The sequence below is a fragment of the Mauremys reevesii genome, linkage group 1, assembly GCF_016161935.1.
Source record: "Mauremys reevesii isolate NIE-2019 linkage group 1, ASM1616193v1, whole genome shotgun sequence".
NCBI classification, from domain to species: Eukaryota; Metazoa; Chordata; order Testudines; family Geoemydidae; genus Mauremys; species Mauremys reevesii.
This window is the reverse complement of record NC_052623.1, coordinates 314752438-314778091: the sequence shown is the minus strand read 5'-3', so window position 1 is coordinate 314778091 and position 25654 is coordinate 314752438. Positions and strand designations below refer to the sequence as shown.

General features: G+C 42.2%; 1 protein-coding gene and 1 long non-coding RNA gene across 4 annotated transcripts in view; one reads left to right on the top strand and one right to left on the bottom strand.

Moving 5' to 3' along the window:
- CFTR (CF transmembrane conductance regulator) overlaps positions 1–25654 on the bottom strand; it is a 131777-nt gene that overhangs the window by 65845 nt on the left and 40278 nt on the right. Inside the window, exons 11-14 of the mRNA XM_039510409.1 lie at positions 23919–24110; positions 6271–6365; positions 1662–1748; positions 41–773 (exon numbers count right to left, since the gene is read on the bottom strand). Of these exons, the coding sequence (XP_039366343.1) occupies positions 41–773; positions 1662–1748; positions 6271–6365; positions 23919–24110 (1107 nt within the window). The remainder of the gene's footprint in view (positions 1–40; positions 774–1661; positions 1749–6270; positions 6366–23918; positions 24111–25654) is intronic.
- Positions 11627–24203, top strand: LOC120388552. 3 transcript variants are annotated; one of them, XR_005590587.1, is made up of 4 exons: positions 11627–11760; positions 12057–12170; positions 14377–14545; positions 24008–24203. It is a non-coding gene; the product is annotated as an uncharacterized LOC120388552 (long non-coding RNA). The 3 variants fall into 3 exon arrangements; XR_005590588.1 differs by lacking the exons at positions 11627–11760; positions 24008–24203 and adding an exon at positions 18851–19089 and having other exon boundaries at positions 11931–12170; XR_005590586.1 differs by lacking the exon at positions 11627–11760 and having other exon boundaries at positions 11938–12170.

Here is a 25654-nt window from a genome sequence, read left to right as displayed (position 1 = left end):
ATTCCATCTAAAAAGAAGGGCAATACAAATCAGCACATACCTTCAAATCTTCTTCATTAATCTCATCACTTATTTCCAAGACACTGTCTTTAGACAAGCGCCTAGCATAGATGTCTCTCTCGGGAGAAAAGTTAGACTGGGGGACCATCGACATTTTACGTACAGATGTACTCCCCTTTTTGTAAAAGCTTTGTCCCTGGTTAATTGAGGTGCGGGTCATCAAGTTCAGCACAGACTGCCTCCTCTGTCCATGGAACATGGGCCCTGTGGTTAGTAAATTGCTCCGAGGCAGAATGGCCTCACCCTGTTCAGAATCGGGCACCAGAGACAACCTTCTTTCTGGTGGCTCACTATAACCTTCTTCTATCCCATTGGCCTGTGCTGGGGCTTTCTGTATTATTGAAAACTTTCTGCTAGCATTAAGTGGATTAATAATGATAGAGTTCTTTCTTTTTTCATTGAAATCGGTAGTTTGTTTAAAAGATTGCTTCTTGGATTCATTTCGGGAACCTACTCCATCTCCATCAATGGAAAACCGTCGAAGAGCTTCATTCAAAATTGAGTTTCTTCTCTCTGGACTGAACTGATCAAAAGAATCAAATCCCATCAGCTTTGAGCTGAAGTCAGGCCGCTGAGCCTGAAGTTCAGAAAATGTTCCATAGAAATAGCTGGTCCCTTCATGTAAAATTAATATTTTGTCTGCTGTCCTTAAATGTTCCAGTTTTGAAGTCACCAGGATTCTAGTTTTATTTGCCATCAACTTGCAAACACAGCTACAAAAAAAAGCAAAAGAATTATATGCATTTTAAAACCAGGGCATTCATTCAATGTTTCCTCTCCATGCTTTCATATTGCTTTCATCACTTCCACTCTTACCCCATTTGCTTCTTTATGGCAGAGAAGTGGGTGGAACACACAATTAGTGTTTATCTGGGGTGCCAGGGGGGTGAGCAGAAGAATGGACACTGGCCTCTAGTTAGGCTTAATGTAATGGTGGCACTGCTGAGCTGAGCCTGAAAAACTTTCAGACACCACACAGACGTGACTGGGAAACTTCATGGAGAGCAGGGAATTATTGTATGATTGACTTATGGGGGGGTCCTTTACATAGGTACATATGTGCTTGCCCAGTCTGCTGTCAATCTCGCCTGTCCAGCTGGTCAGTGGGTCCTTTTGTGTGACCAGCCTGTTGGGGTTTATACAAAAAAGAACAAAATACTCTTTTCTATGAACACCAACACCCATGAAACAGTTGATAATGATTTTAAACTATTAAAGATAATATGCCACAAGCACTTGTCATGTGTGCACACATTCACTATAATATTGTATGTGTAATCTGAGAGACAGAGAATATATAACTGTATCTGGGGATGAATAAACTATAGGAGTTACAATATGTCCAATTACTATATGGGCAGGTTTAATAAGTATCCGATGCCTGCTAGCCAAAAGATGATGTATTGTCACATAGCTTTGGATACAGCATCCAAAATCATTCCTAAAAACTATGTATCATTTTGACCACTTCTATATTTTGGGCATATTAATACAAATTATGTGACAAACAGAGGAGGGAGTGTTTTCTTTCTTTGATTTGTGCTTTGCATCGTGCTGCTTGACAGAACTCCCAGAAACAAACCTTGGAAAAAATACAGTACCTTTCAAATATTTCTTTTTCTGTTAAAATATCTAAATAGCCAAAAGGAGAATCCAGGAGATACAAATCAGCATCTTTGTACACTGCTCTAAACAGAGGAAATGGAAATGAAATTAGCTTTCACTACTATCTACCAGTTCAAATTAAGTTTAATTTAAAAAGCATGCTTTTAAAATTGAATTTCATAAGAGCCGTAATTAATAGACATAAAACTCTAGACTGCTTATTTACAGGGAATCAGTGTTCAGAATTAAATAGGTTTATAATTCACCTTTTAATAAAGCCTTTCCTTGTAGCAGGGTATTTTGCATAGTAAAGTAATTTTTCATGGAATTCCATGTAAACAAAATAAACTGCACAACCACCTTTACTGTGTCTTTTAGTTTGGGTCTTTTAAAGACCTGTTTAAGACCTGCTCTTGCAAGCGCCGTGTGTGTAGGATGCTTGCTCAGTTTAACAGGAATTATGGACCTGTTCCAAAGTCCACTGATATCAAGCTCTTTCTCTGTAGAAGCAGGGCCGCCCAAAGGGGGGGGGCAATTTGCCCCAGGTCCCCACGAGAGCTTTTCGGGGCCCCTGGAGCGGGGTCCTTCACTCGCTCCGGGGGACCCGGAAAACTCTCGCGGGGCCCGGGCCCCCGGAGCTTCTTCCGCTCTGGGTCTTCAGCAGCAATTCAGTGGCGAGGGGTCCTTCCACTCCAGGACCCACCCGCCCCGAAGACCCACAGCAGGGGGTTCTTCCGCCCTGGGACCCGCTGCCGAAGTGCTGGGTCTTCGGTGGCAATTCAGCAGCGGGGGCCCCCCGCTGCCGAAGACCCCAGGCCCCCTGAATCCTCTGGGTGGTCCTGTGCAGAAGGCTTACAGAATTATGGGACCATAAAGCTCAGTCTTGTAAAGTACTTTATAGTAAATGGACTGCAAGGTCCTATATGAGAATCTTAGGTCCCAATCCTGAAAACAGCCACTTAACATCAGTAGGACTTCTCACATGTTTGATGTTCAGCAGTGCCTAAGTATTTGCAGGGTCAGAATCTTAGACTGTAATGATCCTGAACTGGACACTGGGGCCCAACCCTGCCCCCACTAAAGTGAACAAGAGTTTTGCCATTGACATCAATGGGAGCAGGAGCAGGCCCTTTGTCTTAATGTGTGATTGTAAAACATGACACTATAAATAAGTAGTACAAAGAAATAATCAAGAAAACCCTGAAAATTGGATTTTACTTCCATTTAAAGCACTTAAATATCTTTTAACGTTTCTAAACAGTTATCTTGAACAAACATAATATGAAAAACATATAGCCACTAAAAACATTAATAGTACACTCTGCCAATAGTATAGGTAATTTTACTGAAAGACCTTCTATTATGATTGAATTCACTTATTGTACATTTTGATGTAGTGACTGCACAGTAATCATACTGTTCTTGACATTTTCAGTGGTTGGCGAGTTTATAACTTACTTCCTACATTAATGGTAGTGTTCAGCTCAGTGCTATATATTGAATGTTGCCTATACTGTCTTTGTGACTTTTTTTATTTTAAATATATAATTATACAGCTGAAGACTAATGCCTATTGGCAAGCTGATCACACAACAGTAGATTGATAAAGTCAATCATACGACATTCCAGGTATTGACCAGAGTTCCTTTGGAAGTTTATAAATATGGCTGTACACAGAGTTTAGGAAGGTATTTAATCAGTCTGATAGTTTTTATGGAAATCTGAATGGTTTATACTTTAGTTCAGCATTCCCCAAACTTTTGAAAGATGAGGCATGCCCCCTTCAGGAAAATGGAATTAACCACGCCCTCTGCCTACTTGCAATTCTGCCAAGTGTTCTAAAGGCCTCCATGTCTTAATATATGCATCTTTTACCTCACACATACTGGAGTATGCCCAGTGTTTGAGAAATGCTGGTCTATGTCTTCATAATATGATCCTGCTTCTGCCTTGTGTGTTTTGAGCATTGGTGTACCTTACATTTCAACACTGTTACCTAATTGTTAACTAATCATCATTGGAATCTGAATTAGCACCCACTAAAATGAATGAGGCAGTTCACATGTCAGAGCTATTGCTTCAGGCTCTGCAAACCCAGGCAGACATCACTGCGTTTGGTTACACTGCTTCATATTTTGAATGTGTTTTTCTTCACAACTACACCAGCTAGAGGCTTCTTTTAAGGAAAGCTCACATTCTGGAGAACAATTGAGAATCCAGTCTGCGTCCCCTCCCCTGTATGCAGTGTTGTTGTAGCCATGTTGGTTCCAGGATATTAGAGAGACAAGGTGGGTGAGGTAATCAGTTGGTTCAATAAAAGAGATTACCTCACCCACCTTGTATACCCTGGTTATTCCTTTGCAGCTTCCCGAAAGGGTACATTGCCTAGTTTGGGTGGTTTAATTCTGTTATACCAAATATGATATTTCTTTGAGTTTAATCCTTAATTGTTATTTAATAGAAGTCAATCTTAAATAAGGGGGGAAATAAACAAACCATACGTATCTTTAAAAACAAAATTCTTCCTCAACAATTTTATTGGGAGGATTGTCTCTTCATTGAATGAATGTTTAAAGCACAGCCCTATGTAGGGAGGGAGATGCATAATTTCACTGCCCTAGGGACATCATGAGAGACACTGAAGTCCTAGGAAGTGCAGCCACTGTGCATTTACTTTATGAGGGATCTCTTTGCTGGCTTGTGTGGAGAGGAGGTAAGGTCTTTGCTTTGTTTCCTTTGAAGTGGTTTGAGCCACTTCCGGGGATCAGGTCTTGCGCTCTGATTGCTGAGAGTGCAGTTGTGGCTGCCCCTCTGGGTGAAGGAGAGGAACGCTTCCGGCACCTATCCCTTTTATGCACACATGCAAAAGCCAGCCACAATTTAGTACAAAATCACAGCTTTGTGGAAAACTGTCTAGCAGATTTTCCTAAAATACTACTGAATTCTTACGTGCCAGGTGGTTTCAGACCAGAGCCTCAGATCGAACCATTTTGGAGAAATATGGGTCTAGATCCAGACCTGGAGCTGAACATCTCTGACTCAGGCTCTTCTCTAACTGTTTGCTACCTTTTGAGTATTATATTGTGCTGTTTTGCTCTGTTAGGTTTCAGTGACATGGCTTTTATTACATTGATTCTAAATAACTGTGTAAGTGTGACTGTTTTTCACCTGTCTCCCTCTCCCTTCTGAGAGCCTTTTATAATACAGTACCTAGCCTGAAGCTAGAAGGTTAATGAAGAACTGCTTTGGAGAAAATGCTAATTTTACTTTCTAAATCAGGTATCACAGTTTACTGAATAGACCATGTATATCTGCCCCTAGAAAGTAAGTACACCTCTTCTGACACACCCTGGTCTCCTTGGGAGCAGGAGCTTTTATCATCAATCCCAGATGATATAGCCATGTGGTGGTATCATGCCACTAGAACAGTCCAACTCCCTGGTTATTTCTTTTGTAATGCTCATGCATTTTTAGCAGCTGGCCTTCAACTGTTTGTTTGATTTGTTTCCTTCCTGATGAAATAACTTAATTGATTTCAAGAATGATTAAAGTAAACTTATGACTTAACTCATATGACTGAATTTGAGCCTAGTGTTGTGTGATAAGCTTGCCTGTGCCCATTAGTCTGCTGCTATAGAACTTTTGAAAATATCCACTAATTTTGAATGGCCAAACTGAGAAACGTAGGGCCTGTTTAATCAGAAGTTCTGGCCACCCACAGCTCTCATTAACTTTAACTAGACTTTTGGGTGCTCAGCAGCAGGGGCGGCTCTAGGAATTGTGCCGCCCCAAGCAGGGCGGCACGCCGCGGGGGGCGCTCTGGTGGTCACCGGTTCCGCAGCTCCGGTGGACCTCCCGCAGACGTGCCTGCGGAGGGTCCGCTGGTTCCGCGGCTCCGGTGGACCTCCCGCAGGCATGCCTGCAGATGCTCCACCGAAGCACACCTGTGGGAGGTCCACCGGAGCTGCCTGCCGCCGTCCCGCGGCACGCCGCCCCAAGCACGCGCTTGGCGCGCTGGGGTCTGGAGCCGGCCCTGCTCAGCAGCTCTGAACATCAGGCCCTGGGCCTTTCATAAAATTCACCCAACCCAGGCATCTAAAATCAGTCAGCATTATTTTGACAATGTGGGCTTTAACCATTCAGTGCCTCAGTTTCCCTGTTTGGAAAATGGAGACAATATCTGACAACCTCTGAGAGCATTATGATTCTCAATTATTTAATGTGTAAAGCTCTTTGAGACCCTCTGGTGACAATTGCTGAAATATTTCATATTTCTATTTGCACATGACAAGCATTTCTCTGGTGCTCAGACAATCAACATTTCATGCTGTGAACTTTAAACTGACAGTATCAGTTAACTATGGAAACTTTCATCTTTTGCTGAACCTCTGGGTATTTCTGAACTAAATTAATGAACATATAGATGTATCTTAAATGCCTGTATTGTCATAGGGCAAAAATCTGATCTCTGATGTTAAAATGCAGCTCCCACTGGAGTTATGCACATATATCTATATGGCAGAATTAGGTCTACATTTAATTACAGTGTTCAAACTATGTTTCCCAAATGTGACGTGTCAGCCGTTCTGATGATAAAATATTCACCTAGCTAGTGAGATTCTTGCCCGTTGACCTCCACTCAGGGTGATTCCGCCTTCCCCCAGTACTGTATAGTCTTTCTCAGGAAACTTTGAAATCTCCTGTTAAAAGATTTTAAAAATTAGATGTGTATTTTCCATATTCAAATGACACAAATTGCAAATTAACCAAAAGGAAATGCATATAGAGAGTTTAGATGGAGATAACTGTAAGATCACACAACTTTGTTTGCTCATTTCATTGTTTGCTTATTCAAAAATGAGTAATTAAAATGTAAACGTTTATTTACCTCAGAGCTCACCAAAAGCTTATCAAGTCTTATGAGCAAATATTAGTCTTAAACATTAGTTCCCCAGAAGTAAAGAATGGACCTTTTACATAATCTAATTCTAAACCTCTAACCACTTATGTACATTTCCTACCTGAAAGAAGAGTGACAAATGTGTGTTTGCAGTTAGAGAAGATCATGAACCAAACTTTGGATCTCAACACCGCAAAATTCAGGGCAGTCCATACCCACAGTGGTTCCAATACCCTAGATCCCCAAAGCCCTTGTCTTTGGGGAGGTTTGCAATGGGTTTGGGATCCAAACTTTACAGCTTGGGCTATCTCTTATTTAAGTGAATTGATGAATGGTCAGTGGTAAAAACACAAAATCAACAAATATAAAACAGGGGGATTAATTCCCTCCCATGATTGGCAGGGGTGAGGGAAGGACTAGGGATCTATTTGTGTCTCCCTGATCCTACGCTGTCCGGCTCTAGAGTTGGAGCAGTTGAGAAGCCTAACACTGGGGAGAACCCTGCACCCATCAGTAGTTGACCCCACCTCCATTAGCTTTACACCACTGGAAAGTTCTCCTCTGCAAGGGGAATTCTCCACTGGCCACGTATGGCCAGAATCTTGAGTGGAAAACATGGGAGAATCTGAACCCAGGAGACTTTGCTTTTTCTTTAGTACAAAACTGAAACCTTTATGCTGCATTTTCTTTCTGTTTTATGCTATTATTATTTCTGAAACATGAAAGCTGATGCCTATTGCATTCTGAATGAGTGGGACTAGAGTGGTGGTTGTGGTGGTAGTTGTTGTTATTGTTTTAAAGTTTTTCTTCATTCAGAAAATTGGCTTGACCTTTTCCTTATAAGGACAATGAGGGGGAGGAGAAGGTGAAAGAATAAGTCTCATTGTGGTACCAGCCTGAATATTTATTATATTGACTGATTAAATCAACCAGCATCTGACTTCTTAATTAAGCAATGGGATAAAGCTAGGGAAAATCAATCTCCAGTTCATACACTGGCAACCCAAAAACTATCCCTTGTTAAGATAGACTGGGTTACTCCCCAAAATTCAGACCTAGATTTCAAAACCCCCAGATTTCAGGGCTGTTTAGATCCAGTGTTCTGGCTTAAGCCCACCTCTAGATATTAATTTTGTGCCAGGAGTCTCAGGTCTCCCTTTACAATGTGCCTTTGATCACCTTACCTGTGACTGTAACCATTCATCATTCTCCTCTGAACGATTTCTAACATTCCAAACTGCTGAGACATCTCCAACAGGCATGAAAACAAATAAATAAAATAACATGCCAGGAAAGTATTTCCTTCTTCCTCCCTTGCAAATTAACACTGGCCTTGGGGATAGAATGAACAATACTGTTCAGTCCTGGTTCAGGGACAGATTAAACACCCCACATCTCACGGCCTAGAAATTGGGTGCCTGGTACCTCAGGAAAGGGGAGACTCCCAGTTTTTCAATGCAATAATAGCTTTCTCTTCCCACCATAGAAGATTTGGAAATATCTGACTTTAAAAATCAAGATACTTATACATGGAAAAAGCTATTTGGGGTAATAGAATGTTCTGAAGTTGAGGCAGTACAGCCTAGTGGATAGAGCACTGGACTGGGATTCAGGAGACCTGGATTCTATCCCTAGCTCTACTGTTGCCCTGTCAGGTGACCTTGGGCAAGTCACTTCACCCCGCCTGTGCCTCCTTCCCCCATCTGTAAATGGGGATGCTGATACTGATCACCTCCTGTGAAGCACTCTGAGATCTGCTGATGAAAAGCACTATACAAGAGAGGCATTATTATTTCCTCCCTCATGGAGACCTGTACAGTCAAATTCCTGTAAACAATATGGATACTTGAGTTTACAGGCAGAGAGATGTGAAAAATAGCACCAATGTATTTTTAAAACATTTCCAAACTTGTCAAAAATAGTATATCTATAATGTATGAGGTATTTAGGGTGCCACAATATACAGGTTTTATAGGCACTCATTTAGGATGACCTGCATAGCTCAATCAGGGCTTCACTGCCCGTGCATGAATAGTGCATCCATCCCTTGCTCTTACAGATAAAACCTTTATGTCTCTCCCTTATGCCATTAGATATTTGCGTATCTATATATCTAGCTATTTGAGCTGATCCCCCCCACCCCCCAGTTCCTACTGGTTCCATTCGAAAATACAGTTACTGGTTCCTAGTGCTACTGTTCTTGCAGTAGAGACCAGCCAGAGAACTGTGGCATCTACTGGAACTTCCATTGCACACTATGGGTGAAAGTCTGACCCCACTGCATTGTAAACCTGGATCTGTGAGACCCAGGCTTGCGGACTCAAGATACATCCACACTGGATCATCTGACTCGGGGTCATGGGCTCAGGCAGTGAGGTTAAAAATTGCACTATAGATGTCCAGGCTTGCTCTGAAACCTGGGCTCTGCTGTGGAGATAGAGGAGTCTTAGAGCCTGAGATTCAGCCCAAGCCTCAACGTCCACGCTGCTATTTTTAGCCTCACTGTCCAGGAACCATGAGCCTGAGTTCAGTGACCTGGGCTCTGAGACTTGGTGCGGCAGGATTTTTATTGCAATGTAGACATACACACAGGGTTCCCAAGCCCGCACTTGAGCACCCACACTCACAGGTGCCGACTTGTGCTCCTGCAGGTGGGTGCTCAACCCCCCTCATCCTCCATGCCCCCAGCCTTGCCCCCACTCCACCCTTTCCCCCAAGTCCCCACCCTGCCTCTTCCCACTCCCGTTCTGCCTCCACCTTGCCCCCATTTCACCCCCTTCCCCAAGAGCCCACCCCACCTCTTCTCTGCCTCCTCCCTTGAGTGCACTGTGTCCCCAGCTCCTCCCCCTCCCTCCTGGAGCACAGTAGTTTGGCAGTGGGCAGAAGTGTTGGGAGGGAGGGGGAGAAGCAGGAATGCAGCACGCTCAAGAGAGGAGGCGGGGAAGAGGTAGGGGGAGCTTGGCTGCCGGTGGGTGCGGAGACCTGCTAATTTTTCCCCGTGGGTGCTCCAGCCCCAGAGCACCCATGCAGTCGGGGCCTATGTACACACTGCATTGTAAACACAGGCTTACAACTGCTAGACTCGGGTCTCACAGCTGTGCTAACACATCCAACCGTCACTACGCAGACCTTCTAACTCAGGTGTGCATCTTGAGCTGTGTGCACGCTGCAAAATGACAGTGCTTGGACCAGAGTCCCAGGGGGACTTGGGCTCTGACCCACCCCACCAGCAGATCCTAGGACCAGATACCAGAGTGATTGCTGATCCAAGTCAGACAGATTTGTGTGGGGACAGAAGGCAGGCTTGGGCTCAAACCTGAATCAAAGCCCAAGCGCAGTGTGCAGTGTAGATATAGCCACTGAAGTTAATGGCAAAACAACCATTGACTTAAATGGTGTCCAGATTTCATCCTGTTTGTGCATAAAATATAATATGGTACCATTTTGTGCCATTGCCAAAATATTTTGTGCCATTAGAGATTTTTCGACAGAGACACCTATTGTGTTACACTGTCAAAGAAATCTTCAGCACAGGAGATTATAGCACAGAGTAGACAGGGGGCTCTACTCTGGGAGTGTCACAGGTAACAAGTGTTTTATTAATTTGATTTCAATGGAGTCAGCAGAATATTTCATGTTTTGTCTAAATCAATCCTAGTTACTCAACTTTTCCATTTAGAGGTAGCTACCAATGGCAAATACAAACCAAAAAATTAAAGTAAATGTGACACACATTAGTTGTTTGGAACATACATTAGCTACTGCAAAAAACATATAGTATTGAGCCATATTCATCCTTGGTGTAACTTTACTGAAGAAAGTGGAATCAAATCAGGGATGAATTTAACCTGTTGATGCTGAACAACATATAAATGTATAATAATTATGGAGTATCCACTCCTACTGGATACATTCATTTTTGGCTGTCCAAATTGATAAACCTGCAGCCTGATCATTCAGAAGTACAGAGCCCCTGCAGTTCCCAGTGACTTCAGTTACATCTGTGGGTGATTAAGGGAGGAGGGGTTGAATGGTCTGAACTTTGGGTTGCCAACTTTCAGACCCCCTAAAATAAAATAACCCTGCAAATGATAGAACAGAGCAGAGATCTCAGCCATCCCCACTGTCTGCTCTTTGTAGTTCGCCCTCACTTCCTTCTTCTCTCTCTAATACTCTTGACTTCCTTCTTCTCTTCTCCTTTCACTCTCCTCTTCTCTAACCCGCCCCAGGTCTCTTCACTTTCTCTTCTTCTCTCTTTTTATTCTCACCAATACTCCATACTCTCACTTCTCTATCCACTCTCCCCAATTTCCTTTGTGTTCTCTTCTCCACACTCTGCCTTCTCTCTCTCCCCCGCCCCCACCCAATATATTCCCCTTCTTTTCTTCCCCCTCCTTCCTCTTGGAAGTGGTCTTCCTCTTTCTCTCTGCCAGCTGTTTTCTGCACAGCAAACCTCAAGAGTATTCCCAACAACTACAAAGATCATAGTGCAGGCCCCATTGTGTGAAATGCCTTAGGGAATCTGTAAGTATATTTGAGCTGAAATAGAAGCAAAGGATTTCAAGAAGGAGCTGGAACACTATTCCACTCAATGTAATCATTTTCCTCTTTAGTTACAAGCAAAATACACTCCCTTGCCTGTTTGCTCACTCACATGATGACTTCTGTATTTCCAGCAAGAACATAAACCTTTCATATCTCACAGAAATAGAGATGTGGCCCAAACAAACTCCCAGATTTAATACCCCTTAACGTTTGGATCTCAGTTGGAACTGAGCAACTGAAGCCCATCTCTAAGCAGATGGGCTTGCAGTGGATTTGAAACTATAATGACACCTCTTATTAGGCAGAGAATATACACAATAGGCCAGATCCTCCACTGTAGCCAAGGACTGCTCAGCACAACTCAGCAGGATCTAGCCACCGGTGGGTGTGAAGGAGTAAGGGATAACATTCCTCTGGGGTCATAGGCCTGGAGCTGGCCCAGCTGCCTGATTAGCTCACCCCCTGTACCTGAGGAAAGAGGTGGAATTACTTAGCAGCAATGAGAGGGAGGGAAGGGGCTGTGGAAGTGCCTGGGTGCTGTGTCCAGTGTACTGACAGTGGCGCGACTACTGAAAGGAACTGCTTCAGAAAACCAGATAGACAAGAGGGGAGACTACTGGGGAGCCATAGAGGACTGAGACAAGAGCCAGGTAAACTTGCTATGGGAGTTAGTGGTATGAGAGGTTGGGGAAGGGACTGCTGTGCTCACACAGACTTTGAAGTAAGAGTCTGGGGGAGGTGGGACTGTGTTTGTTAAGAAGGCTCAGTTAAAGAAACTGCTCCAGCTGAAAATAGTTTCCCTGGATTCCTTCAGAAAGACGGACAAGGGTTAGCCCAGGGAGTGAGCTGACTCAGTAGAGTAAAGCTCGGTTCAACAGGAGGAGGGTGCTATAAAATAGGCCCAATCTATTCCAGTGGGTTTAAGCCACGTTTGCACTCTTTCAAGCCTAGGTCATTCTGCACCAGTCTGGTTCCCTGGTGTAAATTGGCTACCCTAACTTGAGCTGCCTGCCAATGGCCTGAAGGTCCCAGAAGGTCGTTGGAAGATCCCCATATGCAGGTGAGCTCTCTATGGGTTGGATTCGCTGGGCTGAGGATAGCTTTGCACTAGTGGCGTGGCAGAAAGCTGCTCCAACAAGGGGAGGATCTTGTTTCGTAAGTGTGGGTAAGGAGAAACACTGACTCAAAAGACAGGAATATACCCAGTTCGTAAAGTTTATCTCAAGGTTGTGATAACCTGTGAAAGTTTGAGCATAAAACACTTGCTTAGCAATAAAATAAATCCGAGAGCTCCACTTTGTAGTATTCCATAATGATATTATTTGGTTAAATGCTTTTTGTATTCTAGTCAGTCTTCCCTGCCCTCCTTCCTTGTGTAAGGCACGAGTTTCTGAGCAGACTATCTTGGATGCTGTCCTATCTTCTCTGTCACTTCTTGAATCAGACTTAATTCCCTTAATCTGACTGTACTGTCTATAAATTGAACATACCCACCATTTCTTGCTTTAAAAATCTTCTGCCAAAGGAAAAGTTCATTAGGGAATGGGTGAGTTTTGCCAGCATTTGCTTGAGTTTTGGGTGGACCTGAAACTCCAGCTAAATGTCATGAACTCTTGTGAAACAAAACTCCTGCATTTGGATCGTGAACTTTCTGTGAATTATTTTATACAAATCTAATGAGCCACAGCAGCAGGACTTAGGAAGCACAAGAGGCTTTTTTATTTGAATAAGAGAGCAATTTTTTTAAGTGACTGGTGACTTTGGGTGCCCAATTTGAGTCACCTTAAAAGGACCTGATTTTCACTAGGGAAATGCTCAGGACTTTCTAAAAATCAGGCCCCTTTAACATGTTCCAAGTTGGACACACACAAATTTGAAGCATTCAAAATTATTAGTTACTAAGTTTATAGCAGAAATGCTGATAAGCAGACATTAGCCTGAATGGTGAGGTTTCATTCTGGAGTTGAACAGCCCCAAAATTTGGGGTTTGTTCAGATCCATTTAATTTTAAAGACTGCTTATAGTTTAATGACCAGGGGAAATGTGCAGTTTTATGCTTTCTGCAGAATCAACAAGCTGTAATTGCAAATGTATATAACAAGGCTGAAATAAAATAAAATGGGGGAAGGGAGTGGAAGAAGTTAAAGTTAATAGGTTTTAAGGTCAGAAGGATCATAAAATCTCACCCAGTAAATTCTATATCAAGCTTAAAACTTTTTTGAGCTAGAGCATTTATTTTTAGAAGGATATTTTCAGCCTTGATTTAAAGACTGAAAAGTGAAGGAGAATCCACCACACCCAGAGATGGTTTGTTTCAATTGTTAATTATCCTCACTGTTAAAAACGTGTGTCTTATTTCTATCCTGAATTTGTCTAGCTTCATCTTCCAGCTACTGTATCATCTTATGCCTTTTTCTTGGCTTGTTTTGCTAAATTAAAGAGCCATCTACTATTAGAAATCTCTTCCCCATGTAGATACTTGTAGATTGTGATCAAACCACTTTTTCATCTTCTCTTGGTTTATCTAAATCAGTGCTCCCCAACCTTTTTTGTTGCACCCCCGCCTTCCCTGTAATGTAATCTTTCTGGGCCCCACTGGGGCTGGGAAGAGGGCCAGAGGCTGGGAGCAGCGGTTGGGGCCACAGCTGGGAGCGGGAGTGGCCCAGGGAAGGGAGGCTGGCCTGGACCCCACCGCACCCTCCCAGAGGTTCCTCCATGCTCCCATAAGGGGGCATGTCCCACAGTTTGGGGACCACTGATCTAAGTAGATAGTTTCTTAACTCTCTCATTGTAAGGCATGTCTTCCAGACTTTGACTGATTCTTGTAGCCCTCTTCTGAACCCTTTCCAGTTTGTGAACATCCTTTTTGAAGTGTGCACACCAGAACTGGACACACTAATGTTTTGTGCACTAGTATTCTGCCACGGGTAATCTTAACTGTTCAGAATATGCAGCATATGACCCACTTGTAGATTATTTGTATTCAAGGAAAATTCTGCAAGGTGAAGCAGAAATGCCGGTAGATGTGTCCTCTGCTGCAAGAGTTCTGCCAGCCAGTAGGCTTCCTCAAGATTAAGGAGGATACGTGGTGGGATGCATTTTGCTGCTCCTCTAAAATTTGAACTTGCACCCCTGTATAGCACATCCTACTCACTGCAGCATATGAACTAGCCAGCTGGTGGCTGAATCTTAACCCTAGTCATTGGATCCCATACCCTTAGGAATGTGGTGCACAGGCTAGCATGTTTGTGTTTGCTCTCTCCTAGCATTTCTTTAAGCTCCAAGGAACAAAACATGCCAATTGCACACGAGGAATGGAGAAGATGCTCCTTATGCAAGTGTGCTGACTAGATGATCACAACGATCCCTTCTGGCTTAGAATCTGACTCTGATACTCTATCAGCCTCCATCCTCTGTGACCCAACCCAATGAAAGGTAGGATCTGTCTTTCTTTTTATAATTTGATTTCACATGAAACACAGCCTTTGTTTGTATACACTGTTAAACATTATCTTTGTGGGCAGCTAAGAGCTCTCAAACCAGGTAGCTTATTTACTTTAAGGGTGTCAGCCTCTTAGGAGCTAAGAAGGTTGCAATTTGTGATTATGGCTTTGGGTGACACATTGACCACCTGTGCGGAGACAGAATGGATTGACATCATGGCAAAAAAAATATGTTCATTCTCTTTCAAATAGTTTAAAACTAAAAATTGAAGAGTGATGGTGAGACCAGTATGGGCTCCGGAATTGGTGAATTATTACACTCTTTTTAAAAGTGATAAGTTGATTGTTTTTTTAATAGGGAAAATGACGGGTTACATTCCTGCTGTCTTGACTCTGAGAACTCCATCTCTTTCTCAGGTTCATTTTATTTTTCTTACCAAAGTAAGAACTAATGAACCTTAAATGTAGGGACTCTCACTTCAAAGGTCCTTTAACTCTACCAGTTTAACATGTGTTAAAAGCACACCGCCTTGTCTACACTAGGCTGTTAACATATGTTATCTAACACTTCCACTTCCTACAAGGCCCAACTGTTCCTTGATGAGCCTTCACTAGAACTAGTGATCTTCATCTGGCCACCTGTTTCATGGCTGGTTAGCTGGTGAGCTCTGAAAGGATCACAAATAAATTTAAATCTCAAAGTAACTGGTAATCATTTATCATTGTTTCATTAGTTAAAGGAAAACATCCTTTTGAGCCCCTGTAGGAAGCTACTAGTTACATTTATACTCATTTCACAGAAGAACTATTCTGCACTAGCATTGCCCCAATGCTGTCCTCCCTAAAGTGGAAGGGGAAATACTGAGGTAATCGGCATGTCCTCCCTCACTTGAGATATGCTGGTGTAGGGGAGAGCATACTTCAGGGCCTACTCTTGCTTGGAAGGATTAGATTTTTATCAGTAAATGTGGTTAAAAGTCGATTTCACTGTACACACACAAACCCACCAAAAAAAATATTCCCATCAAGGATAATCAAAGTTTATAGACAGGGAAAGTAAGAAAAATGCTGACTGAGAACTTATTAGAGTTTGATTTAAGGATATTTACTTTGTATATTTTGACATTGGATGTTGACAGTTTGTGTTTTAATGCTTACAAAGCTTTAACTTTTTGAATCTCACATTTATTGTCATTAAATAATTGTCTGATCCTGCCCCATAATTTCCTGCAACTGTGAAAATTTAAATAGATAAAAATACAAATTTAATTTTAACTGATAATGTAGATGTTTATTTTTATCTTTTAAAAAAATCAAATTGTGCCAGCTGTGATCAGTTCCATAAATCCCCCACTACACTACGAGGGATGTGCTGGGAGGAGTCGAGGCCAGCCTGCACTAGAAACCCCAAACCCCTATTGAGGAGGGACAATGCTAGCTGGAAAAGTTTCTTCTTGATTGACTCAAACTTCTTATTTAAGGTCATTTAGAAATCAGGCCATAGGAAGCATTTGGAACTCCCAGTTTAAAAGCTGAACTGAGGTTTGGGTTTTTATATTTTAATAGGCTTCAAAAAGACTCAAATACCCCAGTAAGGTGGAAATCAAGACCCTGGCAACTGGTCCCATGAGCAACTGTAGCTCACCTGACACATCCCACTATCAAATATAAAAATCACATACTTTCGTTCTAATTCCATGAATGGTGGTGCTTTGAACTACCTTATTCTTATCAAACAATCCCCAAACTACTACAAATAACTTTAAGACATAGGCATACAAAAGTAAAGCAAATATCTTAGGCATACTGATAGGCAGTGCCCCGTGCACAGTTTTCTTAAGCTCCACTAGCCCTAGTTTATGCACCAATTTTATCACAAAATTATCTTAATCTGTACAGAACCAGCCTAAATAAATGTTGGCCTGTATTTTGCATGATTCTGCAATAGTGTAATTCCTACCCAACTTATTTATTTATATTATTTGTACAATGGTAGCACCTGGGGGCCTCATTCACGGACCAGGATCCTGTTATGCTAGAGGCTATACAAACATACATTGCCAAATTATCAGGCCAGTATATTCAGTCAGAGTTCTTTAGAATAGATAGTGTCCTTTTCTAGGGTTCTGAATTCTTATGGCCTTATGGGAGCTCACTGGAAAAAATAAAGTCAAGTCACTTTTTTTCTCATTCCTTTTCTATAACTTTAATTGAAAGCTTTCCAAGAGTTTTAGAGTAGGGACTGTGTTTTATGATGGATGTGTACTCTTCCGGAACACAAACAACAAATAATAATAAAGTAGCAGGAATACTTTTTTTTTTAAGAAACAATCTAAATACTCTTTTGTTCTATCAAGAAACACTCTTGTGCAACAGGTACTACAAGATGGAACTTCTTTTACTTCATAAGCACTAATTCAGAATCTAACAAACGAAATGCTCCACCCTCAAAATAAAGATTTCCTGCTATCCTATACAGTGAACATTTTATTCTTGGACAGACTAAAATATTGGAAAGCTATGTGAACTATTTGCTTGCATTTTCCATCTATGCATAATTACTTTTGAGATAAAGTTACCGCACACGTTTTCAGTAATTCCTCAAATGGGTGTAAATGATAAATTCTTAGAAAACAGGTTAAATGCCAGTCAAAAGAGATATGAAGAGTAAATGTAGTACTGGCTTTTTCTTTAAATGTTCATGCACAGAGATTTTTTACTTGAATTTTGATCTGTCCTATTAATTAGGGTCAGTATTTTTAAATCTTTTTAAAAATAAGACAAAGTAATGCCAAAGCAATTTCTGTTGTATGAAAAATCAAACCTATGTTTTTAAAACAAAGAACTGAATCCAACAAGGTGCTGAGCACCTTGTGTTCCCACTGAAATCATTAAATACCATGCACTAGCAGGTGCCAAGGGCCAAATTCTGCACTTACAATACTATTTACTTAAATGAAATGATCTGAGACATAAATTAGAGTTTAGGTGATGGAGGTTGGGGAAGAGAAGAAAAAGACTCTATTTAGCAGTCACTTCATTTTCCTTCTGGAACAAGCTGGTGTGGATCTTAAATGTGCACTCTATCATGCTACTTTCTTAAGAGGTCTGGACATGATGGAGAAAGGAGAGGGATCATTCCACATCTACATTGCTTGTTGGAGCTGGAACAAGTTGTATTGTTCCACTCCTCTGGATCAAATATAGGAAATGGCTTTTTTCCTCCCCAAGAGTGTTGTGTCAATGAGAACATGAATTTGGAGTAAAATCTCATTTAACTGTAATTGAGGGCTAGATTTGGGGCTTATCTACCTGGCAAGTTAGCAAGCACTCCAGAGTGTGAATTTACAGCACACCAGTAACTAAACTCTGTGGACACCGCTACAGTGCTTTGAAAGTCCTGGTGTATGGCTTAGCATACTGATGCTTCAAAATAAGGTATGCTAAGCTGCAGTCTGGGACTTTCACAGTGCTGTGGCAGTGTCCACACAGTGAGTTAGTGCATAGACAGCAGGTGTGCTGTAGATTCACACCCTGCCTTGCTGCATGCTATCTTCCCATGCAGACAAGCCTTCAGACTGACCCTTCTGCAGATGTGCAGCGAGGAGATGAGTTTTCCTCCACCATCACCTCCAACCCCTTTTGCATAGCCTATGTAACAGCCAGAAACAATTGCGACCCCTTCGCTCAGTCAGATGGACTATTTGGTCATTCATAAAGGGGTATGACAGAGCACAGGCAGAAACTTCCTGGGTGATCCACACCATCCCCACCAAACGCAGGGCTCTGCCTTAAGCACACAATTGAGCCCTAAAAGATTTACCTGAGGCTGTAGGTAGGGAATTAACATTGGTTTTCATCATTTTTAATCTTCTCTACAGTGTTTCCTCAGAAATTTTGTAGAAGCTAGGAAGACCGAAGAGGTGACTGATAAGACTAGGACACTGTGTGAGGGAAGAGTTCCTGCTGGATTTTTCCCTGGTCATAGTGTAATGCTAGTTTGTTCAGAATCCACATGGTGCCAAAGCTTCCTCCTGCCATTATGAAGACATCTGCTCATTTTTTTTTACTCTCAAGGCAGTGTCTTGAACTACTGACAGGAACTATTTAATAACACTTTTTCTAATGCTAGCCGGCTGCTCACCTCACTAGCACTAGCTCCAGAGGCTAGAGACCTAAAAGATATGGGTTAGATTCAACAGTTGGCACCCATGGGATGGAGAGCAGTCGGCAGTCATGAGGCTGACCAGTATTGTTAACCTTCCCATCATTCTAGGAATTTCCTGTTTTATTGTAGGGGATGCACAGCATGGCCCTCACAGAGAAAACGGGTTGGTTCTTGGATCTGTGTTGACAACAGCTATAAGGCTGGACTCATGCAGCAGCCTGTGGCAGAAGGCCTAGCATGGAACAAAGCAAGGACCTCTTCTTCAGAAAGTCTTAATAAATTTCCTGTCAAACTGCTAATCAAAACTCAGGCTGTTCTTTGAGTATCAGTGGCATATACAGTAAGGCCTTAAACCTATAAAAAATACTTTATTATTTAATTGTACCCTGCATGGAGATAAAGTACAGTAATCTCCTCTTATCTTAAAACAGACTGTCTATTGTTTTCTTGCTTGACTGGATCTAAAAGAAAATAACTTTCAATGTATGACCTAAAGAAAGACTTTGCTAAGCTAGTTTAAATATCTGTTGTCTTCAATATATAGATCAAAACAAGAGCCCTGTCTTGTGACAAGGCTGAGTGAGTGAGGAACTTAGAAGCTGGGTGGAATAAATACAGACAATCTCTAGTGCAATACATCTTTACAAAATACACTTTTGTGTTTCACTGTGATAAAAACACTTGTCTGGAACCATGATCTGACAGCAGCAAGAAACATATGGTGCACATGGAGCCCACCTCAATGTATCAATTATGAACTGGATGTTAAATAGGAGCTTGATCCTGCAGTAGTTTACACTGGATACTGAGCTCTTTTGAAAATCTGACCATGAGTGTCAGGAAGAGTGCTGGGTGCTGAGCCCTTTAAAATCTGGCCCACAACTCTCCATTGAAATCAATGGCAGTTTTGGTGTGGAAAAATAGCAAAACTGAGCACGTCATGCAGACATTTTTCCCAGTAAATAGTTTTATAAGAGTTAAAAAAAATAGTAAAGCTGTTTTTTAAAAATATTGTTGTTTAAAATTTTTAATGAACATATTTTTTTGTCAAAACAAAAATAGTATCTAAATTTTTCAGGTTTTTTGCTTAAATATTTTCTATTTTCAGCTGAGGGAAAAATAGTTTTTAGGGTTTGGGTTTTTTCAATTAAATCCCCATTTATTTATTTGTTTATTTTATTTTGAGGAAAATGTTCATTTTTCATGGAGATTTCTGTTTCTATGAAAACTTTTCACTGAAAAAAGATTTCTGAATGAAAATTTGACCATCTCTAAACAACAGCGCTGGGAGAACTCACCTGAGCCAACCTTGCTGGGTCCTGTTTGTGTAGGTTATGCGTACCAGAACCTGCAAACTCTGGTCACAGGGGCTCCACAGTTGGTTTGCTTAGTGTTTCACAAAACTCATGTGGTGTCCCTCCCTGGAAACTCCCTGCTAATAGACTAAGCCCATAAGTAGCAGTATCACTTTCTAATTTTGAGTAGCTCTGTATCACTCCTTCTAATTTTGAGTAGCTCTGAGATTCTAGACCTTTCACACAGTTCCTGGGATCTTTCGTACAGTCCTAGAGGCTCCGCTATTACCATACTCATCATCCTGAAGCATTTTTTTCTCATTCAATAAACAGCTGTTCTGGAATTTCTGGCTATCCCTAATCATATGTAAAGGTTGTTAATTCCATTTTCTATAAAGACATTTTGGTACTTAGATCCATTCTGAAAGAATAAACACATTTAAAATATGATTGTTTGGCTTTTAACAACCAAAGTAGGTAGAAAATTTGATAAGAGGCATCAGACCTTACTGTGAATGTTTTTATAATAGGCTTACTCTGTGGGCTTAGACAGTTTCATATGCAGCTGGGGAAACTATTCACAAATATTTTTTTTCAAATTCAAATAGCTTATCATATTTTCCCCTTTCTGTTTGCTTCTATTAATGCAAACACCTTCACATGAATGTTGCAGAATGGTTATTCTTAGTCTGAAGTCAATAGGAAGCACTGGTTGAAGGGATCAGCACTAATAAAGTGATTTGTTTTTCATGCCAAAAGTGCTTTCCCACTGCTTATAAAGTTTGTCATCCAGTCAAGGAACAGAAACATTTCTATCTCAAATCACGAACAGCAAATTAGACTAAGATATAGTGGACGTAAATATTTTGTGAGCAGCCCAATTTTCCTTCTCCCTTCTCAGGAATTAGTGTCACATTGCTACCACCATCAACCTTTCTGAGATGACGAAAAACCATGAAGAATACTCTTCTCTGGATATGTGGTCCTTCCCTACATCATCCTTCCCTGAATAATACTCTGTGCCGCATTCCCTGTTCTCAAAAAGGCTCCCTAATCTGAGTCACAATGTGCAAAGAGACTGCATTTTCTGAGCAAAAGATCACCAGGGTCTGCCTCTAGCAAAGGACTGGGTTGTGATGACAAAGCTACACCATTAGTGTCCATGTTAGAGCTGACTCCTGGTATCTGCATGGGCCCTGAACAGTGCACATGATGACTTATTTCTCCCTCCTTTGCTTTGATAGTTATTACTTCATTTGTAATTCCCTTTACAGGTCATTAGTTTCCTTGGTCATTGTGTGCACTAACATAACAACCTTGGCACAGAGGCTGTTATGGGCTTGTGCACATGCAACTGCCCACAATTACTAGTTTTGTCTGTGCAATAACTGTTGTGAATGCCAACTGGTGACAGAAAACAGGGGACTGGCACAGGGTTCATGAATACATACACTAATAGAGCTGACATTTCTTCCCTCTGGGGAAACAAACTTTTAGTTGCCATTGAAATCTTGCACAGGAAATTTTGAGTTTCCTGCTGAAAATGGGAGTTATAGTGCCTCACGGAAGTTGTAGTTTGATCCTCATTCTCCTCTGTGGACAGGTACCTCAGCTGGACAACATCTCCCGTAATACAACAGAGAGTCTCCCCTTTTTGGTGAGGGGAAACCATGCAACTTGGAGTCTCTGACCGTGTTGCTCTGTGGGAGATGTGGTCCAGCTGGGGATCCTGGCCCATAGGGGAGAATGGGGAAACAAAGAGCAAACTACAATTCCCATTGTTGGCCACAATCTTTTGTTTTTTGGGAAATATTTAGACAAAAAATAATTTTCCATGGCAAGCAGGTACTTTTGCCCCAAAAAAGTCATCTAGCCTAAAACCCACTTTTCTGTCAAAGAATATTTTGATGGAAAATTTGCAGCCAGGCCTTCACATAAACCCTTTGTGTGAATGTGGCAAGAGAAAACTAAACTGAAGTCTGAATTCACTCTATCAAACTATATAGTGGCCTAACTTTTCTAGCAGTGATGTCTCAAGGAAGGCCAGACTCAAATGCCAAAAAAGGCAAAGTTTAAAACAGGAGGGGAACCTTTTTTCTATCAGGGGCCACTGGCCCAGAGGAAAAAACAGTTGCGGCCATACACAGATCTGCAGAGGGGCACGGAGGGTCGGGGCTTCCCCCCACAGCGGGGTGAGCCGGCACTCATGGCGGGGGTAGGGGCATGGTGCGGAGGCTTGGGGTTTCCCCTTGGCTCCAGGATGAGGCCAGAAATGAGGGATTCAGGGTGCAGGAGGGGACTCCAGCTTGGGGCAGGGGGTTGGAGTGTGGGAGGAGATAAGGAATCCAGTGTGGGCTCTGGGATGGGGCTGGGAATGATGGGATTAGGGTGCAGGAAGGGGCTCCGGAATAGAAGCCAAGGGGTTTGGACTGCAGAGGGGGGGCTGGGGCAGGGGGTTGGGGTGGGGGGTAGGGGTGCAGGATCTGGGAGGGAGTTAGGGTGTGGGAGGAGGTTCCGACCTGGGGCAGGAGATGCGGGCTCCCACTAAGTGGCATTTACCTCAGGCGGCTCCTGGTTGGTGGCACAGTAGGGCTAAGGCAGGCTCCATGTCTGCCCTGGCTCCATGCTGCTCCCAGAAGCAACTGCCATGTCCAGCCCCTAGGCGGAGGGGCCAGAGGGCTCTGTGCTGTGCCCACAGGCACTGCCCCTGCAGCTCCCATTGGCCATAGCTGGGGGCAGGACCAGCACACTGAGCTTCCCTCAGTTCCCTGATCACTGCTTCACCTAGGGGCCACACGGACATGCCAGCCGCTTCTGGGAGCTGCGCGGAGCCGAACAGACTTTTAACGTCTTGGCAACCCCAGCTTCCCCCTTCAGCGGGGCGAGCCAGTGCTCATGGCTCCAGGTCCGTGGGGAGCGCCCAGGCTCAGGGCTTCCGTCCCGTGCCGTGTAGACTTGCCATGGGCCAGATGAAATGAAGCAGCGGGTAGGATCCGGCCTGCAGGTTCCCCATCCCCTGGTTTAAAATATCCTAAAATTCTCTAATCTGGATGGTTTAGCTCCTCCTAACTCCAACTCTAGTCCCACCCTCTCCAACAGAACCCAAGGCCCCGTGTCTTTAATCATACCATGTGACTAGAGAACCCAATCATGCAGTGATAACAAACACACATGGTTAAATTTGCCTGCATGATGAGTTATCTGAACAATTACAAATAACTTACAAACAAAGCTAAAATACTGACCTCTTCTAGCTGACAGCAAGTAATTTGTGATTGTCACTGGCTAAACTGATCACAATAAATAGTACATTCAGTTGCAGTCATTTGAGTGGGCTGGGCAGAAATCATTTGAAGGCATCTTCCCCTTTTTCTTCCCTTTCTATTTGTCTGGAAGGAGTCTCTGCTCCAGTAATCCCATTTGCCTTTGGTATGCTAGAAACAGCAACTTAATTGTGATTCTTGTGACAGGACAATGGTGCTTGTGACAGCACAGAGAGAGCGCCTGTGAGAGAGGATGTGTACCTCCCATCCACTGACTAGCTAAAGAAGGGTTAATCCCTGCTCTCCAAGTAATGCAGCTACCACAGCTTTCCACCTTCTGTGCAGAGACTGCCTTGAGTGAAGCCATAAGGGGAGAGCAGTTGGCTCAACTGGAGGGAACTGTCCTATCCAGAGGTGTAAAAAGAGGAGTCAGTGATGCATTAATCTATAAGGTACATCCTCTTCTTGAACAAAGGCAAACCCTGACTGTAAGAAGCCCTTGCTGAGTTTTCTGAATTGACCATGGCTACAGGATATCTGCTTAGTTCAACTCCATACCCTGGATTGTTGGGTCCCCGACCTGGTTTGAGTCATGTGACCTATCATAGATCATAAGAGAATTTTTATTTTAAGACTGACCTCTTCTAGTTGACAGGCCTTGATGACACTCTTATATCTGTATTCATCATAGGACACACCAAATATTATGTTTTCTTTGATTGTTCCAGGCATGATCCAGGAAACTTGTGGAGAAAAGGAAATCCTTCCACTGTGCTTGATTTTACCTTCTGAAGGCTCCAACTCTCCCATTATCAACATCAAGAGAGAAGTCTGAAAATAATTAACAGTTAATGTATCAGATCTACACAACTGTAACAGATGCTCAGCATATGTGAGTCATCTTAATAAATAGCTTGTACTCTATTACGATGTATTCATCCTGTGCAGAGGGTCCATATAAGCACCTATCCAACACCAAACTGTATTTAGTGGAGGCTTTGGTGGTGCATAGGGCCCTGTAAAGGCTTCTAAACTGGGATGAATTTCATTCTCAGTAAATGAGGACAGTAGTGTATAATGCCATGTAGCTATTCTAGTATAGCAGCTGAGAATTCTGCATTCTGATCAGCTGGCAAACTGAACCGAGCAGATATTTGGCTAAGCAGTTTTGATCTTTGTTCCTTAGACCAGTGCAGTAAAACTAACAGTGTCATATAAGAGAGGCATTTTTTTCATATTTACTTTACCAGTGAGACAGTTTCATTTGGGCATACACATAACAATTTGCATGAGCAATTGTGGTAGCTGCTTGATGTCTTGCATAGTTAAGCTCCACATCCTGTGTTATTGGGTCCCTCACCTGACTTAAGTCATGTGATGGTTGCACAGGCACATTTTAGATTCAGGCCTGAGTGATTTAAATAATTGAGTGTGTGTGTGAGAGAGAGAGTGGGAGGAGGTTATTATTCAATTTTGACATCACCAGTTATTTCATTTAATGTCTTCCTCTATCCCACGACACAATGCAAAATGTGTTGCTTTTCATTGGTGGTGGAAGTCGCATGCAGGCTCAGAAATCTTTCTACCTGTGTAGCCTTGAAAAGTGTAACTTCTTTGTGGATGTTTAATTATTCACATAGGCAACTCAGTTTGATCTGATTTTTCCTCTCTAACTGTTAACTCAGCCACATGAATTCGTGACATAAGTATGGCTAGTGTTTCGTATTTCTCTTCATAAAAGAATTGATTGTAATTTCAATACTGACATGTTATAATTTCAAAGTTAATCAGTAGCTAGTAGTAACCTTGCCTACACAGTGTTGGCTACCTGATCAAAGAACAGAATTGAGAAATACAAGGAAATATATGTTACAAGAGGCACGTTAATGGTATTCTTATCACTAATAAATAATCAGCATAGCTGGGACTTGGTGGCCAAAAACTCCATAAATCTTCTTAAGTCACAATTTTATGGTGTGAAGTTCAGAGGAAATTTGACAGATAGTAAAATATTCCTGGAGAATCTTGTGTGGTATATCATTCCCCTGTCCCAGAGGCTCAGTTCTCCAAAATGCCTGCTTCACCAGGTTAAACACTAGGTCCAATATTTCATAGGATTAAGCATTTAGAGTGTTTCACACATCTAGCATCTACAGGGTTGCTTTAATCCTATGTCTCTAATATAACTTCTAATTTGCTCAAACTAAAGTGTCTGCTGGTAAAACACTCCTAAAAAGTTGTCACGCTTCTGCAGTTTTCCAAGTCCAGAAAAATGCCTTTTGCAGATACCAATTATAGACAAAAATAACATTGTATATTCTGTTTCTGTGGTTCATGAGTTTTGGTTATACCTTGATGAGCCAATAATAACTTTA